The sequence below is a fragment of the Mesoplodon densirostris genome, chromosome 18 (assembly GCF_025265405.1).
Source record: "Mesoplodon densirostris isolate mMesDen1 chromosome 18, mMesDen1 primary haplotype, whole genome shotgun sequence".
NCBI lineage: Eukaryota > Metazoa > Chordata > Mammalia > Artiodactyla > Ziphiidae > Mesoplodon > Mesoplodon densirostris.
Window position 1 is genome coordinate 25,561,096 of NC_082678.1, and position 21,513 is coordinate 25,582,608.

A 21,513-nucleotide genomic window follows, 5' to 3' on the forward strand; every position below is an offset into this window, starting at 1 on the left:
CCGGCAAGGGTGTTCTGTTACTCACCAGGGTGTCATTCCAGCAAAACCCAGAGACCTGTTCATAAGGGGAAGAAGGAAAAATGGACTTTGGTCGGGAACCTAGAGCATCTGCGGCTGGGAGGGAATCCAGGTCCCCGGCCATGGGAACTGAGTGCTTCTGCAGGCGGTGAGCAGGCTGTCAGCAGCCCGCTGGCACGGTGACGGGCTCGTGTCCAGGCGCCGGCTGTCAGCCGTCCACAGGAAGTGCGCCCTCATTTACTGCACCTCGAGAGCCACGGCTTCGGCCCAGCTGCTCTCCTAATTATTCTGTGCCTGTTTTGTACGGGGAACTAGACCTGTCTGGCAGCTAACAAAATAGCCTTGAGGCTTGGAATCCATTTGATCCTGGAGCATCTGGAAGGAGCTCGGCTGTGTAGTGCCTTGACGAAGGTGTCCCCTGGCAGTGGAGGGGGATTAAGTCTATCTGGTCACCAGCACGAGTTTAGCTCGGCCCTTTCGGTGACCCCGTTCTAGCTCACGCATCTGCTGCTAACAAATATTAACCCTGAGTTAACCTCACGAACCCCTGTCTGCAGAGGAACTGAAAGCTCCATAGGGAAAACTCAGGTTGATCCTGCTGTCCAAGTAAGGTGGCCCCTCTTTCCCAAAATTCTGGGTGGACTGAGCTGTCCAGTCAATGAAATTGTGGGCCTGCAGGCTTCAGAAACGCGCCAGAGCCGACCCAGGAGACGCCTGAGTGTTCGAGGTCCACGAGCTGATGTTTTCTTTTTTTAACATCTTTATTGGGGTCTAATCGCTTTACAATGGTGCGTTAGTTTCTGCTTTATTACAAAGTGAATCAGCTATATGTATACATATACCCCATATCCCCTCCCTCTTGCGTCTCCCTCCCTCCCACCCTCCCTATCCCACCGCTCTAGGTGGTCACAAAGCACCGAGCTGATCTCCCTGTGCTATGCGGCTGCTTCCCACTAGCTATCTGTTTTACATTTGGTAGTGTGTATACGTCCATGCCACTCTCTCACTTCGTCGAGCTGGCATTTTCTTGATAATGGTTTCACAGTTCAGGTGTGTCTTTAAATATTTCTGTTAGAAACGCATCAGAATCGTGACCTTATCCATCGAGGCATTTAAAAATGTGATCATTTCTTCTCCAAGGACCTACAAACCCTATTCTCCTCCTGTGTGCTTAAAGACGTACTTTGCTCTAAATTTACTCTCGTAAAACTTGATCCGATCAACTAAATTATACTACCTGTTTTGACCACCTAGAAGTCAGCTGGGAGGTTCATTTGTTCCACTTTGGAAATAGAAATCTTTTCACATCTGCATTAGAACCAGATTTCTTTACAAAGACTGTGGTTCTTGGGGTGAGAGTTAAGTGAAAACATTAAAAATCAATGCTTTATCGATGGACTAGGAAGCACCTGTCAGGAGTACAGATACTTGTAGCTGATCTGGTGTTTGTGTTGATGTGTTTCCTTAGAAAATGTCACAGAGACCTCAGAGAACGGCAAGTAAGGGTACAAACGAATATCCTCTCTAGCTGCATATAGGTTCCAGATATGTTCAGGAAAATTGCATTCAAAGCAACGTTTCATTGTGTCAGAATAACTTCTGATCCTCACATGTGTTCGCTGCATTAAAACTTGGCAGGGATTTGAAACTAAATTCAGAGTCCATACTAAGAAAAAGTTCTCTAAAAAGAGACTTAATAACAATCATAACAGTACATTGGCAGCCCGTATGAATACTGAGTTGTTCATAGTTACTTGCCTGCAAACAATGCCCATCTCCGTCTGTAATCTGAGAAACAAGATTAGTAATAACAGAGGAAAGCTGATTACAAACAGGTATGTTTACAACCAAAATTTTAGCCCAGCAGAGCAGATCCAGTGGCCCAGAGGATGGCTCACTTCTTTTAATCGGTGCTCAAGGGCAAAATAACAGTGTAACCAGATAATTTTAAAGTGAGTTGTAATGAGACTTGACTTATGGCCTTTCCTTAGGACTGCGGTTCTCATTTTAATGTGCGAAACCGACATCCCTAGAAAATAAAATGTCAGAGGAACACTTGTCAGGCGATTAGCTCCATAAACTGGAAGGCACTGACCTTTCCCAGGAAACTGTCGGTTTGCGAGCAGCTTTAACGCCGAGGCCGAGACCAGGAGCTCTGTGGCGTGTTCAGCCGTCTGTTCCCATTTCCAGAAGGACAGACGGTAAAACAGGTTTTTTTCCCCGTCTTGTCCTAGTGCCCCATCTCGTTTCTTTGGTAAAAGACATTGAAATGCTCCCTCTTCCCACCAGAGAAACCTGTGTCCTCACTCTCAGTGGTATAAACTCACAAGTGAAATCAGCTATAAGTTCTAGAATTTTCCTAAACGGGTAACAGTGTAACTGGTATTTATTTAGTTTTCCATCCTTAAACGTATGGCCTTCGCTGGATCTTTTTGCCTAAACTTGAGGTTGGCTTTTTGAGAGACAGGAATATATCAAAAGGCGCTTTGTCTGTCTAGAGACCCTGGAAGGTTCATTTGCAAACACCTTCATTCAAAGGTGTGTCACCTGTGAAAGAGCTGGTTGGAGGCTGTGGCGGGGATTAAGTATCACTGTTGTCATGACCTTCAGCAAACGCGTATCGAGCTCCCAGAGGGTATAAGATACGGTCTCTGATCTCTCAGAGTTTTCCAGCCATAGGGAGGGATACAGGATTCATTCCTTCATTTGACAGATGCTGGTAAAGAGTCTGCTTTATGCCGGGCCCTGTTTTGGGTACTAGTGGTTCAGCCGTGAAAAGGGCAGCAGCGAGGGCTTCTCTAATGATGGAATTTACATTTTAAAGACAAAGAATGAAGAGTTTAGAGACAAGTAAAAACTAAATAAGGAAAATAATTTCTGATCAAGTGATGAGAAGAAATAAGCTACTAGAACACGGAGTCTCTGGGGGGACTCCTGGAGATGGGAGGGGGACTGAGCCCGAGGAGGGGGCGTCCACGTGGAGCCCTAGTGCCCGGTCTGGGCAGAGGGACGGCAAGTGCAAAGGCCCTGAGATGGGGACAGAGCAGCAAAGGTCCTTCGAGAGCCTGCAGGAAAGGGTGGGCGGGCTGGGTGTCGGTGGGGTGGGCGCATCTGGAGGTGCAGCTGGCGCCTGCGGACCCCGGGTTTCTCCCCGAGGGGGGAGGCAGGCGTGAGGGCGAGCAGCGGCCTGGGGAGGGGCGGGGCCGGTAGGGCGCCGCCGCACCACTAGGCCGGGGAGCCGCTGGGACGTTCTGTGCCGAGCAACGTGTGCCAGGCAGTGGATCACGACAAGTAATATGGTGGGAAGGGGGGACGGTGGATGGGGAGGGAGCCCCCGGAGAGCAGATGAGTGCCGCCCGGTGTCCGGTGGCAGCCTTGGGGGAGCGTGCAGGGCCGGTCCAGGTCCAAGGGTGAGGTGCAGCCCGAGTCACAGGCCCGCTCCGGCGGCTCCCCGCAGAGCCCGAAAGTCCCTCCCCGTGTCTCTGCCCTGAGGGGCTTTTGAGGAGGAACAGGAAGATCGTTGGCTTGAACGCGGTGTCCCTGGGGAGGGTGATCTCAGGCTGCTGGCCACCTGTGGCTGTTTAAATCTAAACGGATGAAAAGTAAAGGAAAAGTGAAAATCCGCAGGTCCTCAGTAGAAGGCACCACGTCTCAAGTGCTCAGCACGCAGCTGGCAGTCAGTGCAGTGGACACTGCAGCGGGTCCGCTGGGCAGCGCTGGGCCGGGCCATTGATTTGTCTGATGAACAAGCCCTCCATCTTCCTACACATCGTGGGAAAGCCTCCCGGGGGCGCACCTCACAAACTACCTTCCCTGTAGAAATTTCTGTTTGTACTTTCGGATACCAAGTAGATTCTTTGTGAAGTGACATCGGTTCGGCTGTCAAATGCTGTGGGCTTGATCAACAATTAGAAAAATTGCGTTCCGGAACGAACAGAATGTTCAAATTGCATGTATCGTAGAGGCTGAATACAATTTCAGCCTGATTTAACTTCTCTGGAGTCGCCGGTCGTGAAGGCGAGGGCCACACACAGGCTCTGAAACGTGGGTTCATCAGCACTGCAAGGGCAGCAGGATTCCTCTGTGCTCTCAGGGTGACAATCCTTAAAAGTCATCTGACTTCCTTTCCCTGGTGTCATGCTGTTCCCCTCTAGTGGAATCCGAGGGTATCTGTCTTTCTACTCCAGCTTGGAGGAGATGTTAATCCAGAGATATCTGGGAATAATAGTAATCTGATAATCTGGGGATCTAGACATATTAAAGATGGAAGATGCCATTGTCATTTATTTCTGCTTTATGATAGGCGGCTGCTTTACATTTTATCTTTTTTCCTGTTCTCGTGGGAAAATAGCCTTCTGCCCTGGGTCCCTTTGAGTTACTTGGGGGAAAGAAAAGTTTGGGCATCTGTACAGTGTATCAGATTTATCCTGATACCGGAAGGAGCCTTCTTGCCCAGTTTATTTCTCTGTCTGCTGCTGGTTCAGCATCCAGCCCAGAGTCAGACCCATTGCCTGAGTCAAAGGCCTGCATTGAAATCCTGAATTTTACCACTTTTACTAGCCATGGATCTCGCCGAAACCTTTCCCAAGCCTCAGTTTCTTCATCTCTGACTGTCCTCCTTTGACCCTTCCTGGCTGTTTCACAAGATAAAGGAAATAATAAGCTGGATTCTGTGTGTTTATCTGAGCTCTTCCCCCCCCCCCCGCCACTGTTTCTGGCAGTATCCTGTTAGAAAGGATGGGTAAACAGGTACACTGGAAATACGTTTCTGAACCCTGCATGTACAGGTAGAGCAAGGGGGTGGGGCAGTCGGGGGCTGCCTTTAAATTGGTTACAGGGGACCACAGGCTGCCATCTGGTTTGGTTATATTTCCTCTTTTCTTTTAAATGTTGACTTTTTCTAAAGTCAAGCCAGTGAACAGGGGGGAAAAATCATTTTTAGAATACTAGCGATCACAGTATTTCTGTATTCTCAAATACAGAGACCATCACTTAGAGACATTTGCACAGGTGTCTTTAGATAGCACCCCTCCCCCTTCTGCTTGCCCCATCTCCACCTCATAGCCTCCCTGGAAGGGGGTGGGCAGCTGGGGCGGTGGAAAGAGGAAGCACTGAAGATTAGACGTCGGGATAAACAACAAGGTCCTACTGTGTAGCACAATATCCTATGATAAACCATAATGGAAAAGAATATTTTTTAAAAAAAGAATGTGTATATATGTATAACTGAATCACTTTGCTGTATAGCAGAAATTAACACAACGTGGTAAATCCACTATATTTCTATTAAAAAAATCATCCAGTGTCTTAACCGAAAAAAAAAAAAGACTAAATGTTCGTCAGGGCAAACCATGCTGCATTTCTGCTTTAATTGTAACACAACAGTTTGCTGTGAGTAGAAATATTAGCACATTCTCAGTGATATTTTTGCTAGGTATGCTTCACTTAAATAACAACAAAAAAAGTATTCAAATACCTTTCAAATACCTATTCAAATTCAAATACCTATTCAAATTCAAATGCATATTCAAATTCAAATGTTTCTGCCACACTAAGGGCAAACTTCATATGTGCCAGGGGTTTAAGATGTGGGATTGAAGAACTGAACAAGTGCTATTTTTGTCATTGCCCTTACGGCTGAGCTCTGGGAGGAGTTGCTTGGGATGCATTTAAAGTCACAGGGGGTGGAAAGTGCATTAGTGTTGCCTCCTGTTGTTTTAAAAAAAAACAGAAAGGAAGGAATACATCTGCTTGACGCTGGTGCGTGCTCGAGAACCAGCAGCACACAGCAGCCAAAGGCAGAGCTGCTTGGACAGAAATGAGGAGGGACTGTGCAGTTTGCTGCTGCAGGACCACACAGCGGTGCCTGTGACAGCGCTTCTCATGGGCGAAGGTCAAGGTGGAAGAGTCACACGGTCACATCTGTAAAACTGAACCCAGTGCATCAGTGTAAAGCAAAGTTCCAGAGACTTTGTAGCAGGCTAGAAATAGAGATTTTTTTTCTTTTTTAATTTGTAAGGTGTTCTGCTTTATGGCTTTAGACCAGCCATGCTTAACTGACAAATGGCTGGAGATTTACTATCCCCCAAATGATTGAACCTTCACTGTTTCTCAATTCCCAGTTTTAGAAAAGGAACAAAAACATATCAGTAGAAAGAACAGTAAATCCTTGAGATGAGCTGCAGTTGGAGATAAGAAAATGTCAACCAACATTTTGTGGCGGCTCAGCCGTCAGTGAGCAGATGGGGAAATCCTAATTCAAGGACAAATGCCTGCACGTAACAGAAATCAAGTAACCGCTGAGAGTTACATAGCACTCTTCTTTTCACCAAGATGTGAAACTGGTTACTTGCAAACTTATCCAGGAGGCTCAGCAACAGGCCAGCCCAGCCAGAACGTCTTGATCAAAAACAGACCCCTGGGGCTTCCCTGGTGGTGCAGTGGTTAAGAATCTGCCTGCCAATGCAGGGGACACGGGTTCGAGCCCTGGTCCGGGAAGATCCCACATGACGCGGAGCAGCTAAGCCCGTGCGCCACAACTACTGAGCCTGTGCACCTAGAGCCCATGCTCTGCAACAAGAGAAGCCACTGCAATGTGAAGCCCGCGCACCACAACGAAGAGTAGCCCCCGCTCTCCGCAGCTACAGAAAGCCCGCGCACAGCAACGAAGACCTAACGCAGTCAAAGATAGATAGATAGATAAATAGATAAACTTATTTTTTAAAAAGATTAAAAAAAAAAAAACCAGACCCCTGGCTTATAATGGATGTGTAGCTTTTCATTTTACTATTTCATGTTCATCCCTTTGGCCCAAGATTTCCACTTCTGGCTTTTTTCCTGAGGAGCTGATAAGACGCTTGCACCGTGTGTGCTCACAGACACCTGTTGGTAGTGTTGTTTGTAATAGTGAAATTGGAAGTAACCTAATTGCCACTTTGGAAATATTTATTGGGAGTAATAAGCAATCTGGGGAAGGAATCAGGCATCTAGGGAAAGGAAGGATCCTGCCCACTCTGGACTGTGCAGTCAAGAAAGAGACAGGAACACAGCCTCTGCCTAGCCTGTTTTGTTTAATCAGTTGAACAAATACTAGCTGCTTGGGAATTCCAACATGATAAGGAGGCATGAGAGTCAGCCTTCCTGCAAATAATGTTATACTTTTTCGAGTCCGTGAAAAAAATCAGTGCAGCATCCCTGGCATATTATCCACCCACCAAATCCTAGGTTTCAGATCTGTCCCATTCCATCTCAGAGTGTCAGCCAGGGTTCCTCACGCGAACAACAGCCCAATTCTGACTTTACTCAGTGAAACAAAGATGATGGAATCTTGGAGATGCTTGAATAAATACGTCTCCATTTATCTCTGATTTGTTCTCAGAGAGTCATATAAACTTGGCCATGAATTTTTTTGGGGGGAGACAAATAACTGTTGAGGGCTGGAGAGGGTTCACATAATTAAGATGCTTCTTGGGTTCCTGTTTTGTTTTCCCTTCAGACTGGGGCATTGGAGGTAACGAATCTCTAAGTAGTGCAAATATTATTTGGTGCTTTCAAAAATGCTATAAAAGTTTATCTAATAGAGAAGCAGATGGGTGGTTGCCAGCAGTTGTGGATGAGGGGAGGGTATGGCTCTAGAGGGGCGGATAGTACAGGGGGCTTCTTTGTGGGGCTAGAGTTCTTCTGTATCATGACCATGAAGGTGATCAGTTTCACAGGAACTACACACACACACACACACACAATGAGTGCACGTAAAAACCAGTGAAATCCATATAATAGCATTGTACCGACCGCCATTCCTGGATTTTGACTGTGTTAGTATGGTTTTGTAAGAAACCATCCTTGCAGGGAAGCTCAGTGAAGGGTTCCATGGGAACTCTCTGCAATTTTATAGCTTGTGAGTCTAAAAGTCATTCAAAACAAAAGCTTAAAACGGAAAAAAGTAACGTTCTTTTAAATGTGAGATTTTCCTGAGAAGATTGTCATTTGCAAGATTTATCATAAATCTAGCTAATTAACTCACCTGATTGAATGGACAAAGAAACATAATATTTGTATGATTTTTTTTTCCCTCAGAGGAGTCAGGTTGACTTTAGGAAAAGGAAAAATGATGATATATCCTTGACACAGAAACTTTCATGAACTCCTGGGTATAAAGTATAGATAAAGAGGTAAAGGAGCAGGTGTGGGGGATTGGGTTATTTCCCCCACCGTTTGCTCTGTCACCTGTGAGAGGATGATGGAGCCGCCCATCGCCACATGGCCGGCAGCTCCCCGCAGAGGACAGGCGTCTCCCCCAGGGTCAGGCTTGCCCTGTGCTCAGACCAGTGGTAGCCAGGGTCTGAGAAGTCTGCCTCTTGCAGGAACAGATTTCGTTGTTCAGTTCCTACCTCTTGCTTTTCTTCTCCTGATACTGGGGTGTCCCAGGAGTGGTGGCCTCTTAATCCCTTAGTCCAAGAATGAGCACTGCTTCCCTGCAGCACCTGACATATAAAACATGAGTTAGAAATAAAGGTTTGTTGTGAAAAGCCAATGAGATTTGGGGGGTTTTTTCATCACAGCTTTGCTGCTAAGCTAATGTGTTACCTAAAAGGTAGATGGTTTATTTGACATCACCAACTTGAAACTATCTTCAGTTGACCTTAAACCTACAAGATTTCACAGTTGGAAGTTCTTCTGTTGTTCTTCGTCAAATAATATAAAACGGCAAAAGACTTTGAGCTCTCCATGGGTCTTTGTAGATTCTTTTATTTTTCAGTTCACTGCCCCTTCCTGGGGAGGATTTTACACCCTTGCCCTGTTGACTTTGGCTTGGCCGTGTGTCTTGCTTTGGCCAGTGAAGTGTGAGCAGAAATGATGACACCATTTTCAAGTGGCAGATTTAAGAGCCATTGAGCGGTTCTGCCATTTCTCTTTTTCCTTTGCCATGAGACTGACAGTATCCCAGGGAGGGGCTGCTCTCTTGGGTCCCAGGGTGAAGAGTGAGAAATAAACGTTGATTGTGGTGAGCCACCGAAAGTTAGGAACTGTTAACACAGTATAACGCAGCCTCTCCCACCTGAAGCAGGACCTGAGCCAGAACTGCTATGGACACACCACCTGGCACACAGTAAGTGTACAATAGATAATTTTTGGTGTATAATGAAGAAATTGATAGCTAACTAGGAAATACCTTTTTAAAAAAAGTCTATTCGGCTCTTCTACACATTTAAAAAAATATATTTATTTGGCTGCACCGGCATATTTATTTGCAGCCTGCGGGATCTAGTTCCCTGACCAAGGATCGAACCCGGGCCCCTGCATTGGGAGCGTGGAGTCTTATCCACTGGACCACCAGGGAAGTCCCGGAAATACCTTTTTTTTTTTTTTTTTTTTGATGAATAATAGTTAGGCTTTGCGGTTTGAATACTTGCATATTTCAAGCATCTTATTTTAATATCAGAATTGCATACTAAATCATCAAAGATTCTTTTGGAATTTGAAAGCTGTAATTGATAAGATGTTTATATATGTCAAGTTTTCCTGAGATGTTAACATATAAAACTTATTACAGAGTAAGGAGATGCTGGTTATATTATAGCTTTTAATTAAGATTTCAGTTTTATTGATGGTTGGTGGGACCAGATATCTGCACAGTGGTCTCGTGTAGACACCTTCTCAGCAGATTGCTGGGGAAGCTACAGACAAAGCCGTTCACCACCAGATACAACAGTTGTGCCCCGAATTCCTGCACCATGTGTAGGCTCTGCCTCTAAATGGTCTCATGAACGGGATGAAATAGAACCAAATAAATCCAGCTGGGATTCCTGGTAATTTGGATTACGTAGATAATGTATGAATTCATTTTTTTTTTGACTTCAATCGTTTCGATAGTGTTTGGAGCCTCCTCTCACTGTTACCTCTGAAACTAGTCAGAGGTATATTTTACTTATATATACTTACAAGGTATTTTACTTATATATCTATCTAGAGAAAAGCTGTTTTATTGTTCTCTATCCGAGGGTTATTTTTTATTCTGTTTTTTATGTAAATGTCATTATATTTTATGTTTCCCTCTGTAGCTTGCTGTTTTCATTAGACAATATATCTTGGAGATCTGTCCATGTAGTTACAGAAAGATCTAGCTCATTTGATTTAACTGCTACAGAGTATTCCAAAATTTAAGTAAATTATGGTTTATTTAGCCTTGCTGGTAGCGATTTATGTAGAATTTTCTAAAAAGAGTCTGTCGCTTCTTATTTAATGATTACAGCATCTTACATAGCAGGGCAAAGAACCCATAAGGATCCTTCTGCTAGCAAAGCCGGGTTTGACAAGGTAGTCCAACTGTAAAGGTAAATGTTACTCATCAGAATAAAATGGGGTTACATTAAGATCAAAAATTAACTGTCACCAGAAATGGAGGATCCTTACTTATGTTTTAGAGCAGGCCACATTCAACAAGACCCGTATTATCAAAGGCAAAGCACACTTGAGCGGGCTGATTCCTCAGCCTGAGAAGGGCTGTCAGCGCCTTGCTTGCTCAACACGTGATGTCCAATGTAATGATTAGAATCGTATCCAAGTTACATAAAGTCACCCTCATCAGATGATCTGGTTTTGGTCATACTCTGATGTTAACAAAAAGTTTTAAATAGGAATTTTAAAAATCATAGACTTTAAAAAGACAAAACAAAACTTGTTCCAAGAAATTTAAGATCACAGAAATAATGCCAGATTCACCCTCGGAGCAATGTTTTTGGTGTTGCTTGTGTAGTCAGCACATGGGTGACGTTTAGACCCAAGCTTGGCTTACAAGTGTGCTTCATGGGAACACATCAGATGGTGAAACAGGGACCTTTCCTGGTACGTGGAGAGAGCAGCTTGAAGGAGCCACACTGCTCAGGGCGGCTGAGGAAATCACACCCCAGCCTTCAGTGAAAGGCAGTCTTTTCCAGAAACTCCTAAAGCCTGAACCCCAGCCCTCAGTGACAGCTCTTTCCGTCCTCCCTCTATGGGAAAGGTGTAGGGCATTTCAGAGACATTCACATTCAGGTGGAAAATTCAAGCCCGGATGACCTCTAGCCAGAAGCCTGCCGTTTTTCTTTACTCATCCAATTAAAAGGGCATTTGAAGGGATGTCTATTCAAATATAAACATCCTCGTCAAAGAGCATCATTGATCACCCGCCTCCTGGGGTATGAGGGTTTGAACTCCTCTAGAGGTTTCACATTGCATGTTGCTGGATGCATCTCCATCGTGGAAGCCTGCAATTTAAACCTCATCTAGAAGACGGCTTCTGGACGCTTACAGACAATACAAGAAGATGTCTAGGAAATGCAAGGCCCATCAGCATCAAAATATTGCGCACTGCAGACCCATGGGTTTAGTACTTTGAACGTATTACAAAATGATGGTGATGATGGTGAAAGACTTTGAAAAGTCCTGGTAGAAATGCTGAGATATGTTTCCAATTAAGTTGCTGTATTATAAAACTAAGGTAGGAAAAGCAGGCTAGCAGACGCTTCCAGTAGAACTTGAAATGTTCACGTGTTCTTTTTTTCCTAAGCAGTCTAGATTTAGATTTGTGGGTTAGACTTCATTTGTGCCTATGAAAATTGGTTTAGTCAAAAACTTTTTTTCTCCCCCAAACGTGTAGACGACAGAAACGTCTGAGCTGAGTGTTTCCCGCTTTCGTTATAACATAATGTCAGGCTTGTGACATATGACAGCAGGTTTCATACTCCTCTTAATGAGAGGTTGCCAATGCCTAGAGAAGTAAAAAGTAAGATTTGCACGTATTGCACTAAATGAGAAAACGTTACCAACTTGGTGGTAGTGCAGATTTGGTATGTAGAGCAGCCATGTCACTGTGGCACCAGGTGCAGCCGGACTTACCCTAACTTATATGTGGGATACCTATCGTGAACCCCCAGGTGAACAGGGATGGAAGTGTGCTTTGTTAAAGATTCGGAGGTCCCGTTCACACATGTGTATGGAGGTCCACCATGTATGAGACAAAATGCCTTTAGGCGATGCTAAGGCAGGTTTCTGCATCCAGGTGGCTTTGCGGTCCCAGAGGAACCTAATATCATGTTTGTTTCTTTTCCCTCCTTGCTTTGGTTTTCAGGAAGCCCAGAGATAATGTGAAAACTTACTTGCCAGCCTTGGTTCTGGTCCAGCTGCAAATTCAGCAGTGTGCTTTAGGAAATCTCTTTACAGCCCTCAGTGTCTGTCCTCCGGTGGGGGCTGGGGGGTTGGTGATAAATGATGAGAAGATGGAGGGCAGGTAAAAGAAATAAAACACTCTGGAAGGCCAGAGGAAAGAAGGAAAGCATGCCTGGTCCCGGCATCTGGAGCGGCTTCCTGGCAGGACGAAGCAGCCTTCGCTGTTGCTTTTTTAGGTGTTTCGGCAGATGGGGTGTTGGCAGAAGATGGTTAGACCAGGAGTAGGGAACACCCAAAACAAGGTGAGAGGGGCCGGGGTGCTACCTGGGGCTTCCCCAGTGGAAGGGTTGGACATCGAGGTTTATAGATGTCAGAAAGACCCCTCGGGTCCTGTCCATCAAACGGTGCTTCTCACTACCCGAGGGCGAGTGGCACTCAGGCACCTAAGGCTCAGCTCCTCTGCGCACACCTCCCTGGCCACACGGAGCCTCTTGGGGACGCCACGGCAGGCGCTGTTTGTGTGATTCACTCAGCAGCTGTCAGGAAGCCCATCTTGGAGCCCTCAGGGCACAGCTCCTGCCTTGGGGTCCTGTCTTTCCATCCGGGTTACCAGCATCACCATGTCAGCCATGGCTGACACGCCTTTCACTGTCCCAGGCCCTGTGGCTGGTCCTACACTTCGGGGGATCCCTCAGTCAGCCGGTGCCTCAATGCTTTTGTTTTGAAAAACTGATGAGAACGTTTTAGAAACAGCACATGCTTCCTATGCTTAGAGAAAAGCAATCTGATTCTACTTTTCAGATCAGTCTTGAGACTCATTCTCCCAGGACCCCGTCCCATGAGATCCAGTGAGTCACATATTTGATGAACCAACCACAGATGCGCCTTTGACTTAATGTGTCCTGTTTGACTTAATGGTATTTACCCAGCAAATATTACTGTATTCCCTATTCAGTAAACAGTATTTAATTCGTAAGTTGTACAATAAAAGTACATGCATGGGAATTATGCACGTTAAGACCTGGTGAAACTCTCAAGCCTGTCGTTTAGTTCATGTCTCTGCAGCAGTGTCCGTGTCCTGGTTTTGCTGACGTACCGCGGTCACTCGTGTAAGATGTTATCAGCGGGGGAAGCAGGGTGAGGAGTGCGTGGGGACGGTCTGTACTTTTCTTGCAAATTCTTGTGAGTCTTCGATTATTTCAAAATAAAAAATGAAAAGTTGGTTGTTTTCTTTTTAAAAGCAAGACAGGATCAAAGAGATCATCTAGTCTAGTTGTTTTCAAATTTTTCTTTTAGCAGCAGCCTCCCTCTCCCATCCTTATCCCACGGGACCTCCCGACACCTCTGTCGGGCTCCCCAAAATCCCACAGGAAAGGTCCCGATCCAACCAACACCCTCAGGGTCCAGATGAGGAAGTTGGGGCCCAAAGAAGTTACTGGCTATTGATGGAAAATCAGAGATCCGGGAAGTTTGATTTTTAGAGCAGTTGCTCTCTGCAAATCTCCATTAAGTCACAGCCCTTTAGCTGACACTGGTTTCTCTTGTCAGACGAGGTGAGATCAGACCAGGAAGAGCATCTGTGCTCCTGAGTTCCATTTCTGCGCTGCAGGAGGTGGTCGCGGCCACTCGCCGTGATGCCCGGTGCAGGTTGGATGGGCAGGTTGTCTCACAGGCGCTGCCCTGGAGGGCGAGTCCAGGGCGGTGGGGAAGGACTCAGGGCCACAGACAGAGTCCTGTGCCTTCTTGCCAACGTGGCCTCCCCTGCAGCCGCCTGTGGGCACCGGAGCCTGTTAGCTTTCTCCTTCCTCCCCTTGCGAGCCCAGGTCCCTGAAGTATTGCTGGGAAACCTTTGACACCTTGGAGTTTATGATGATGATGTTATTGTTGAAAGTAATCTTCATCCAGGGATTTTTCAGGTTGCAAAGCCCCTTCTCATATGTTCCCTCACCCTCACCCCCCAGCTAGGACATTGGCAGACTGGGTTTATTTCTGCTTTGTAAATAAATGGCATGACTTTTCCAAGGCTGCTGAGTTTGTATCAAGGTGGAGTCAGAACACAGGTCTCCAGAATCCTGGTAAAGGCTCTTTTTATAGCAGAGATGTTGGTTTTCCTAAAGCTCCCGCACACAGCGATGGTCCGCAAGCAGGTGGTGTGTTTGTGTTGTTATTGTTATCGTAGGCGCCGTCCTTGGCACAGTTTTAGGGCGTAAAGACTCCAAGAACCTGCTCCTTCTCCAGCCACTTCCAGGAGGGGCAGGCAGCTCTCTTCCTGCACCTCCGAAGGTGAGAGCCTGAAGATGCCACATGGGCTTGGATGAGTAAGCCTTAGATCCTCCTGAAAAGTGAAGCAGGGTCCCCGTGGCCACGTCAAAAGAGATCGATGTGACAGCCAAATGGCAGGACGGCTGCCCTGGGACTGCCTGGTGCGCCCAGGCTCCGGGGGCTGTGTGGGAGCTGCCACGCTGGATTTATTTCACGCCGATGGTTGATGCTGTCCTTCTGCAGGGAGAGCAGGCTGTCCTTCCCCCTGGCCTCCTCTTTGCCCTCCACGTTGTAGGACACAACCTTTACTCTCCGCATTGGGAACTTTTAATTAGTACTGACACCAGCCTGTGCCCTTGACATTTTGCCCAGCATCCTGGGATACTGGGGATATTGGTGGAAGGCTAAGCCCGCACTTCAGACCATGTTCACAGCTGCTACTGGCTGGAAAAGTCACCTCCCAAGGAAGGTGTGGATTTTTCTCACCCCAAGAGACTTTTCCAAAGTGAACCAGTGACCTGTGTCAGTCATTTACACATGTAGGCACCTGGCACCCACTAAGCACTTACTAAATATTTGTGGAGGAACCTTCTAAAGCAGTGGTTCTCCGCCTTCGTGTACCTGCCAACGTTAGGCTCACCTGCAGGGCGTGTTGAGGCCTCCTCCACCCAGTTTGATTCAGTTGGTCTGGGGAAGGGCTAAATGATTTCATTTCTAACACGTTTCAGGTGATGCTGGTGCCGTGTAGGGACAATACTTTGGAAGCCACGGTCCTAGAGCAGAGATGGGCAGACTTTTTCTGTAAGGGCCAGGTAGTATTTTAGCCTTTGTGGGCCATGCAGGTTCTGTCACTCAATTCTGCCATTGTAGCCACAGGAAATACGTAAATGAATGAGCACGGCTGTGTTCCGTGAAACTTTATTTACAAGAAACAGGTGGTGTTCTCATTTCAAAAAAAATTGTGTTGCAAATATAAAAAATTTTTTTTAAAGATGTTAGGAGCCAGAGCCTCATTCTGGGTGGATTTCTGAAAGCTCTCGGATGGGAACCCGTGTTAAAGTCTCAGCTACCGGTCAGATCCCAGCTCTGATGTTCATTGGCCACAAGACTTCGAAGAGCACTGGCATCTCTGTAGAATGAGGGTAATAATAATAACAATACAGTGACAAGTTGGAGGAAATGCCAACATTTATCAAGTTTACATGAGCGTTTGACTTACTATTCTTTATACTATTTTAATCTGCATGATGAAAATATTCCAGAATTTTAAAATTTCTATCTTTAAAAAGTAGTCAAAATAATTCATTGGTCGGTATGTGTCTTAGATTTTAGGTTCCAATGTCCACCAAAAGGTCAGTTATCTTATGAAGTCAAGATCACCTTTGGATTTCCCTCAAATCACCAGCACCCAGGCTCTTAGAAAGTCAGAAGCCAAGAATATCTTTCTTTGAGTATCTTTGCAGTGGAGAAGCCCCAGACTAAAGGACACATCAAGGACACCCCAGGCTTCCCTTGTCTGTAGTGGATCTCGTGGTCTGTCCTCCCCATAACCCTGCTCCCCTGGCATCTTCCTTCATTCAGACAGTGGCACCTGCTCAGGCCACAGAGAATGGTTTGGGAGGAGGAACTGATTGAGGAAGGGTTCTGATGTGGCATGTTGAGGATGAAATTGTTTTGTAACTCAAATAGGATGTGTTGATCTTTTAGCCCAATGCTCCACTTTACGTATTAATAGACAGAGGTGCGGGAAGCAGAGGGGCTACAGCTTTACGTGGGTTTTCCCTTCTCAGCACCTCACCACGATTGACTTGTTTTGTCTTTATATCAACCACATTAGAGAAGTCCTGTTAACTTCCCGGTGTGTAGATGGGGCAGAAAGGATGAGTAACTTGCCCAAGGTCATGCCTCTGGGAAGGAACGGAACTGGGATTTGAGCACAGGCAGTGTGACCCCAGAGTCCATGCTCTGTCATTACTACTGTGTGCTAGATGGGATTTTTGCTTCCTTGTCTATAATCTATCTGTAGGTTGAGGAACCAAACACTACTTGGAGAAAGCCTGCCTAGTTGTCCCTTCAGTAATCTGCGTGGTGCTAGAGGAGATGAATTGCCACGGGGGCTAGGGGAGGGGGCTTCCAGGCATTTCCAGTGTTCATCTGATTACACTGAAGTTTCCCTCTGCAAATGCATATGATGCTTTGGAAATGGTGCAGAAGCAGGAAGACGTCCCTGTGGGTTTGGGGGCATATCTGGTCTTAGAGTATATATTCCTGGAAACCTCGCCCAAAAGGAAATGGCCCAAAGTCTGCTGAATGGCCCCAGGGTCACTCAGCTCAGCTTCACAGATACACCGTGATTTTGTGCCTGCTACAACGCACGCTGGGCCCTGGGGATACGGTAAGACCGTGGTGTCTGAACCTATCTGCTCGCCCTCGGGCACCTTGGTGGCTCTGGGTCCAGAAGTGGTAGCTTTGGGAGAAACCCCACTGTGTGCGGATGACACCCCGGAAAGAAAGGGAACGTGGGCATCCAGTGCCCAGCCCGGAACGGGCAGCCTCTTAAAACACGATGAGGCAAAGGTGCCCCCACCCATCGTGTGACCTCAGACAACGGTGCGCACACAGTCTGGCGCCTGGAGCCCTGCTGTGGAGATGGGAGGGGCAGACCTGAGCCGGGCCTAGTGTCCAGGTCTGGCCTCCCCGTGACTAATGAGCAGTGTGCTCCTTCTCCCCTCAGGACCCCAGGAGCAAGCACAAGTTCAAGATCCACACTTACGGAAGCCCCACCTTCTGCGATCACTGTGGGTCACTGCTGTACGGACTCATCCATCAAGGGATGAAGTGTGACAGTAAGTAAGTTTTCTTTTCTTAGTAGATGGTGAGGCTCTGCAGCATGCGTCTGGGGTTGACAGGGCCCTTCAAGATTTAGTGACTTTTCAGCTCATCAGTAGAATTCGTTCAGATATGGGCTCTACTGAAAAAGTAGAGAATCTCTCCGCTGTCGAAGTTCTGGTTTATTAAACTACTTAACTGCCTAATTATGAACCCTCACCACAGAAGCACCCGATTTAATGAAGTTGGTGCTGCCCTGGTCTTCCGTGGTAGAGATCTTCAATCGCTGTCGCACGCAGCCCTGTCAAACCCCACAACGAATGCCATGTGTCCCCACCTCCAGATTCCACATTTGGTTTGGCTTCAAGATGAGCTGAGCATTTGTACTCATTATCTTCCTGGGTCTCTAATTAGTGGGTGGACTGTGGAAAAATCCAGTAGGCTCTCCTTAGCGTTGAAACCACAGCAAAAATAAAAACGGGGAGGGCGTCTTACTTTTGAAGTTCACTCGCCCTGTGTGTGTCTGGACAGATCAGATTCCTACCAGGCCAGTTAGAGATGAAATCCCAGAAGACATCCGTCCTCTCCCCTTCCCCTTTCTGCTCTGTGTGTATCTCCACCAAACACCAGGAGGAAAGAAAAACATCTTTTTCTTTCTGTGGAAACTCTTTGCTTTGATTATTGTCATGTAATGAGATTCCCCAGGGTATTTACTTGTTTCAATAAAATTTTATTCTTAGGACATGAAAAGGTACTTACTGAGCCTGTTTTTTCTAGTAGAAGGGGAAGGGTTATGGGAATATAAGATGTGTCATTTGTTAATGACGGCTGTTAGGGCCCAGAGCCTCATCTGTGTGTCCCGACACGGAGCAAAGACATACGTATGTCGTCTTCCCTCGGTATCCGAGGGGGGTTGGTTCCAGGACCCTCCGCGGACGCTCAGCACCCACAGTCAGTGGATACGGGGGTGTGGATTGAGGGGGCAGCTGTGGAATTGTTGGAAAGAAATCGTGTCTGAGTGGACCTGTGCAGTTCAAACCCGTGTCACTCAGGGCCGACGGCACATAAACGTCAAGCTCTGTGAACTTCACGGAGTAGATGGATAGCTTCTCAGAGTGCAGGGCTGCTTCACCTTCCCAAGCTGTAGAATCGAAGAGCTTCATGGAAGCTTCGTGATAGGCAAGGCCGGTGGCTTCCTGCATTTCGGGAAATGCTAAGATTCCAAAGACACTGTTTTCAGAGGCTCTGCAAGTGTGGATTCTAAGTGCACTTGTAAATACACTTTTAATTATTTTAAAACTTGGAACAAAAGTGAATCCTCAGCTGTGTTAGGCACTCAGCCTTGACGAGTTGAAGGTGACCTTGCAGACGGGGCCCTCCCCTTTCTCCTGCTACTTCCACTGCAGAGTCAGCTGGGATCGTGAAGGGTGCCCTTAAAGAAGGGCACCAGCTGCCCATCCTCTTCTGGGTGAACCAGGATCTGGGGTTGCTGTCCAACTTTAACACAAGACAGAAATACATGCATCGCTGAGGCTGAACTCTGAGTCTTCACCGAGCACCCCTCACGGCTGGGTGAAAAGTTTTGTTTGCATCAGAGGCCTTTCTTGGTTATCCAGGAATGTCTTTGTAGTAAATAGTGGTATAGATTTGAATTTATTAACCAAGTGTACGCTAATGAAATAACACTCATCTGGTTTGTAGGTTAGCATCCTGCTTATTAATATTTTGGTTGTAAAATGGGTTCTGTTAGTAAAAGTGAAAACCACTGACCTAAACCAGTGTGTTTTGTTTTAAGCTCTTTGCCTTGGAGTCCTAGGGTTTCTGAGGCTGCTGCCTGTGTTCCTTCCTGGGGGATGCAGGAAAATAAGCAGAGGGGTGCCAGGACCCAGACCACCCCCCAGCCAGAGCCACTTCTGCCGAGAAGAACCCTCTTCCTCTGCCCTTACACACAGTAGGTTATGATGCTGTAGACATTTCTGCTCGGTGGAAAGAAAGTCAGCAACCACTTGTGCAGGCCTCTTAGTTTGCGGAGTAGGAAAGGGAGTTGGAAAGCAAATGAGCTTCCCAGGATGTATGATACAAGCCGCAGACGGTAACTCCGAGACAAAGATACAGCCCAGGGCCCTTTCACCTCCCACGCCCTCCCTGAGGTCCACATCCTTTCCAGAGGCTCTGGCATTTATTCCCTTAAGTTGCACGTTCTGCGCAAGTACTTGAACACGTGATTTGGTCAAGGCGGGTCATAGCACAGCTTTTCAAGAGGCTTTTTATTGGCCGAATCAAGGTACATGATTTTGAACGGTTCCCTTTGGGAATGGATCCACATTAATTGTTCTTCCCTCGTTGTATCCCTCTTCCTGCTTTCGGTGTTTAATACTCGTAGCTGAGATCCGTTGTTCATGATGCTTCTTGCTATTTAGTTCACCACGTTAAAATTAACCACTGAAAATGAAAGGGGCATGAAGGCTCAGAAGAGCCTTGTAGCATCCCCTGGAGGATTCACAAGCGTTCCAGGGGCCACCCCTCCTTCTGGAAACCTGAAGGCACAGGGCCAGTGGAGCTGAAACACCTGCACAGAGCCTTCTGTTTGTGCTCAGTGCACGGGACTCTCTTCAGGGTTTCTTTAGTCCATTACAATAAGACTGATCTTTTTTTAATCCGCCCCCTGTCTCGCCCACGTAATGTCAGCTGGTGAGAAATGGCTTATGCCAGGCGTGTATTTGTTTTACTCAGAATAACATTTAAATATCTGAAGACAGGTTTAAAATATCAAGCACAGGTTCTTTTAAAAACAACAACAACAATAACAAACAAAAGCAATGCCCTTAAGCCTCCTTGGACATACAGAGTTTACTGAGGAAAGGAACATTTTCTGAATTTCCTTTACTCAACCCTGCAAATTCTCAGAAAGGCATAAGAAATTCTTTGGCAGAAAGAATCATCTGTTTAAAATGTGCATGTTATTTGCCTCTGTGTACATAAAATAGTCATTAGTCTGCGCTATACATGCATTTACCTATGTGAATTGTGTATGCTGTTATATATTGGAAGCATTCACAGAAGACAGGGGGGTGTCTTGCTTCAGTTAAGACTGGACAAATATGGATCGAGTATTTTAAGGATATTGTCACTCACATGAAGCCTGTGCTGTAAGGGACATCTGCTAACAGTTCTTTATGTCACCAAAAGCATTATAGCAGAGTATCGAGTTAGAGGGTGGCTCATTTTCACTTCTGTTCGTGCAGCCAAAACACCGAGGGAGGGATGCTTCCAGGCCACGCACCCAGCCTCACCCTTTGCTTTCTTGACTCACAGCCTGTGATATGAACGTGCACAAGCAGTGCGTGATAAACGTCCCCAGCCTCTGCGGGATGGACCACACGGAGAAGAGGGGCCGGATCTACCTGAAGGCCGAGGTCACCGACGAAAAGCTCCATGTCACAGGTAAGGCAATCTCGGATGGGTGTGAAGCGTGTGGTGCTCCATGGACTTCGGATCAAGGGCAGGCCGAGACCCAGGCTGCTCGGACGCAGAGACACCGGGTCTCATGAACGTGCCTCCCGACCCCCCAGATTCTTATCGTCAGTCAGGGTCACCATGGCCGTGTGGATGAAGTGTTCTGCCAGCAGGGCCAGCGGATTGTCCCCCTGGTGATGGGCATACCGGAAGCCACTAAGCAAGATGCCACGGGTGAAGGTGGAACCTGGGAGAGGGCAGGCGATGGATGATCCAGGTGTTTAAGTGCATCGGGCTGTGATGACCTGACGGGCCCGCCGTGATGGTAACAGCAGCTGCCTTGAGTACTTACGCCTCCTCTGAGTTGGGTGCGGTGCTGAGAAATCCACACAGATTAATTTATCTGCTTCTCACAACTGCTAGATCATTAGCCTCATTTTCCAGAAGGGGAAACTGAGGCACAGAGAAATGGGAACCTGCAGTGTCACAGAGTAAGTGAGGACTCCAGACCCTGTGCTTCTAACCATCACACCACCTGCACCTCACAGACAGGATGGCTGAGGCCCCAGAATTCCATGTCCCCAGGCCAGGAGCCCCTCCTCGGGGCCATGTTGGGGTGCGCACTGTCACAGCACAGCTTTTCCTTTGGTTTCCCACCCAATCCACACTCAGCCGAGGGTCCTCCCTCAAGGTGACGCCCTCTGTGCTGAGTATGGTTTAAGTCTCAGGTGGCAGCCTCGTTTCCTTGCTCTGGAGGCCTCTCGGGTACCACCCGCGCTGTACGCTCCCTTCTCCTGGACC

The 21,513-nt window shown here is 47.0% G+C and overlaps 1 protein-coding gene across 1 annotated transcript in view; it reads left to right on the forward strand.

The window, feature by feature from the left end:
* The window catches only part of PRKCA (protein kinase C alpha), a 380,941-nt gene that overhangs the window by 255,865 nt on the left and 103,563 nt on the right, over nt 1-21,513 (forward strand). The window contains exons 4-5 of the mRNA XM_060082984.1: nt 17,162-17,273; nt 20,572-20,700. Of these exons, the coding sequence (XP_059938967.1) occupies nt 17,162-17,273; nt 20,572-20,700 (241 nt within the window). The remainder of the gene's footprint in view (nt 1-17,161; nt 17,274-20,571; nt 20,701-21,513) is intronic.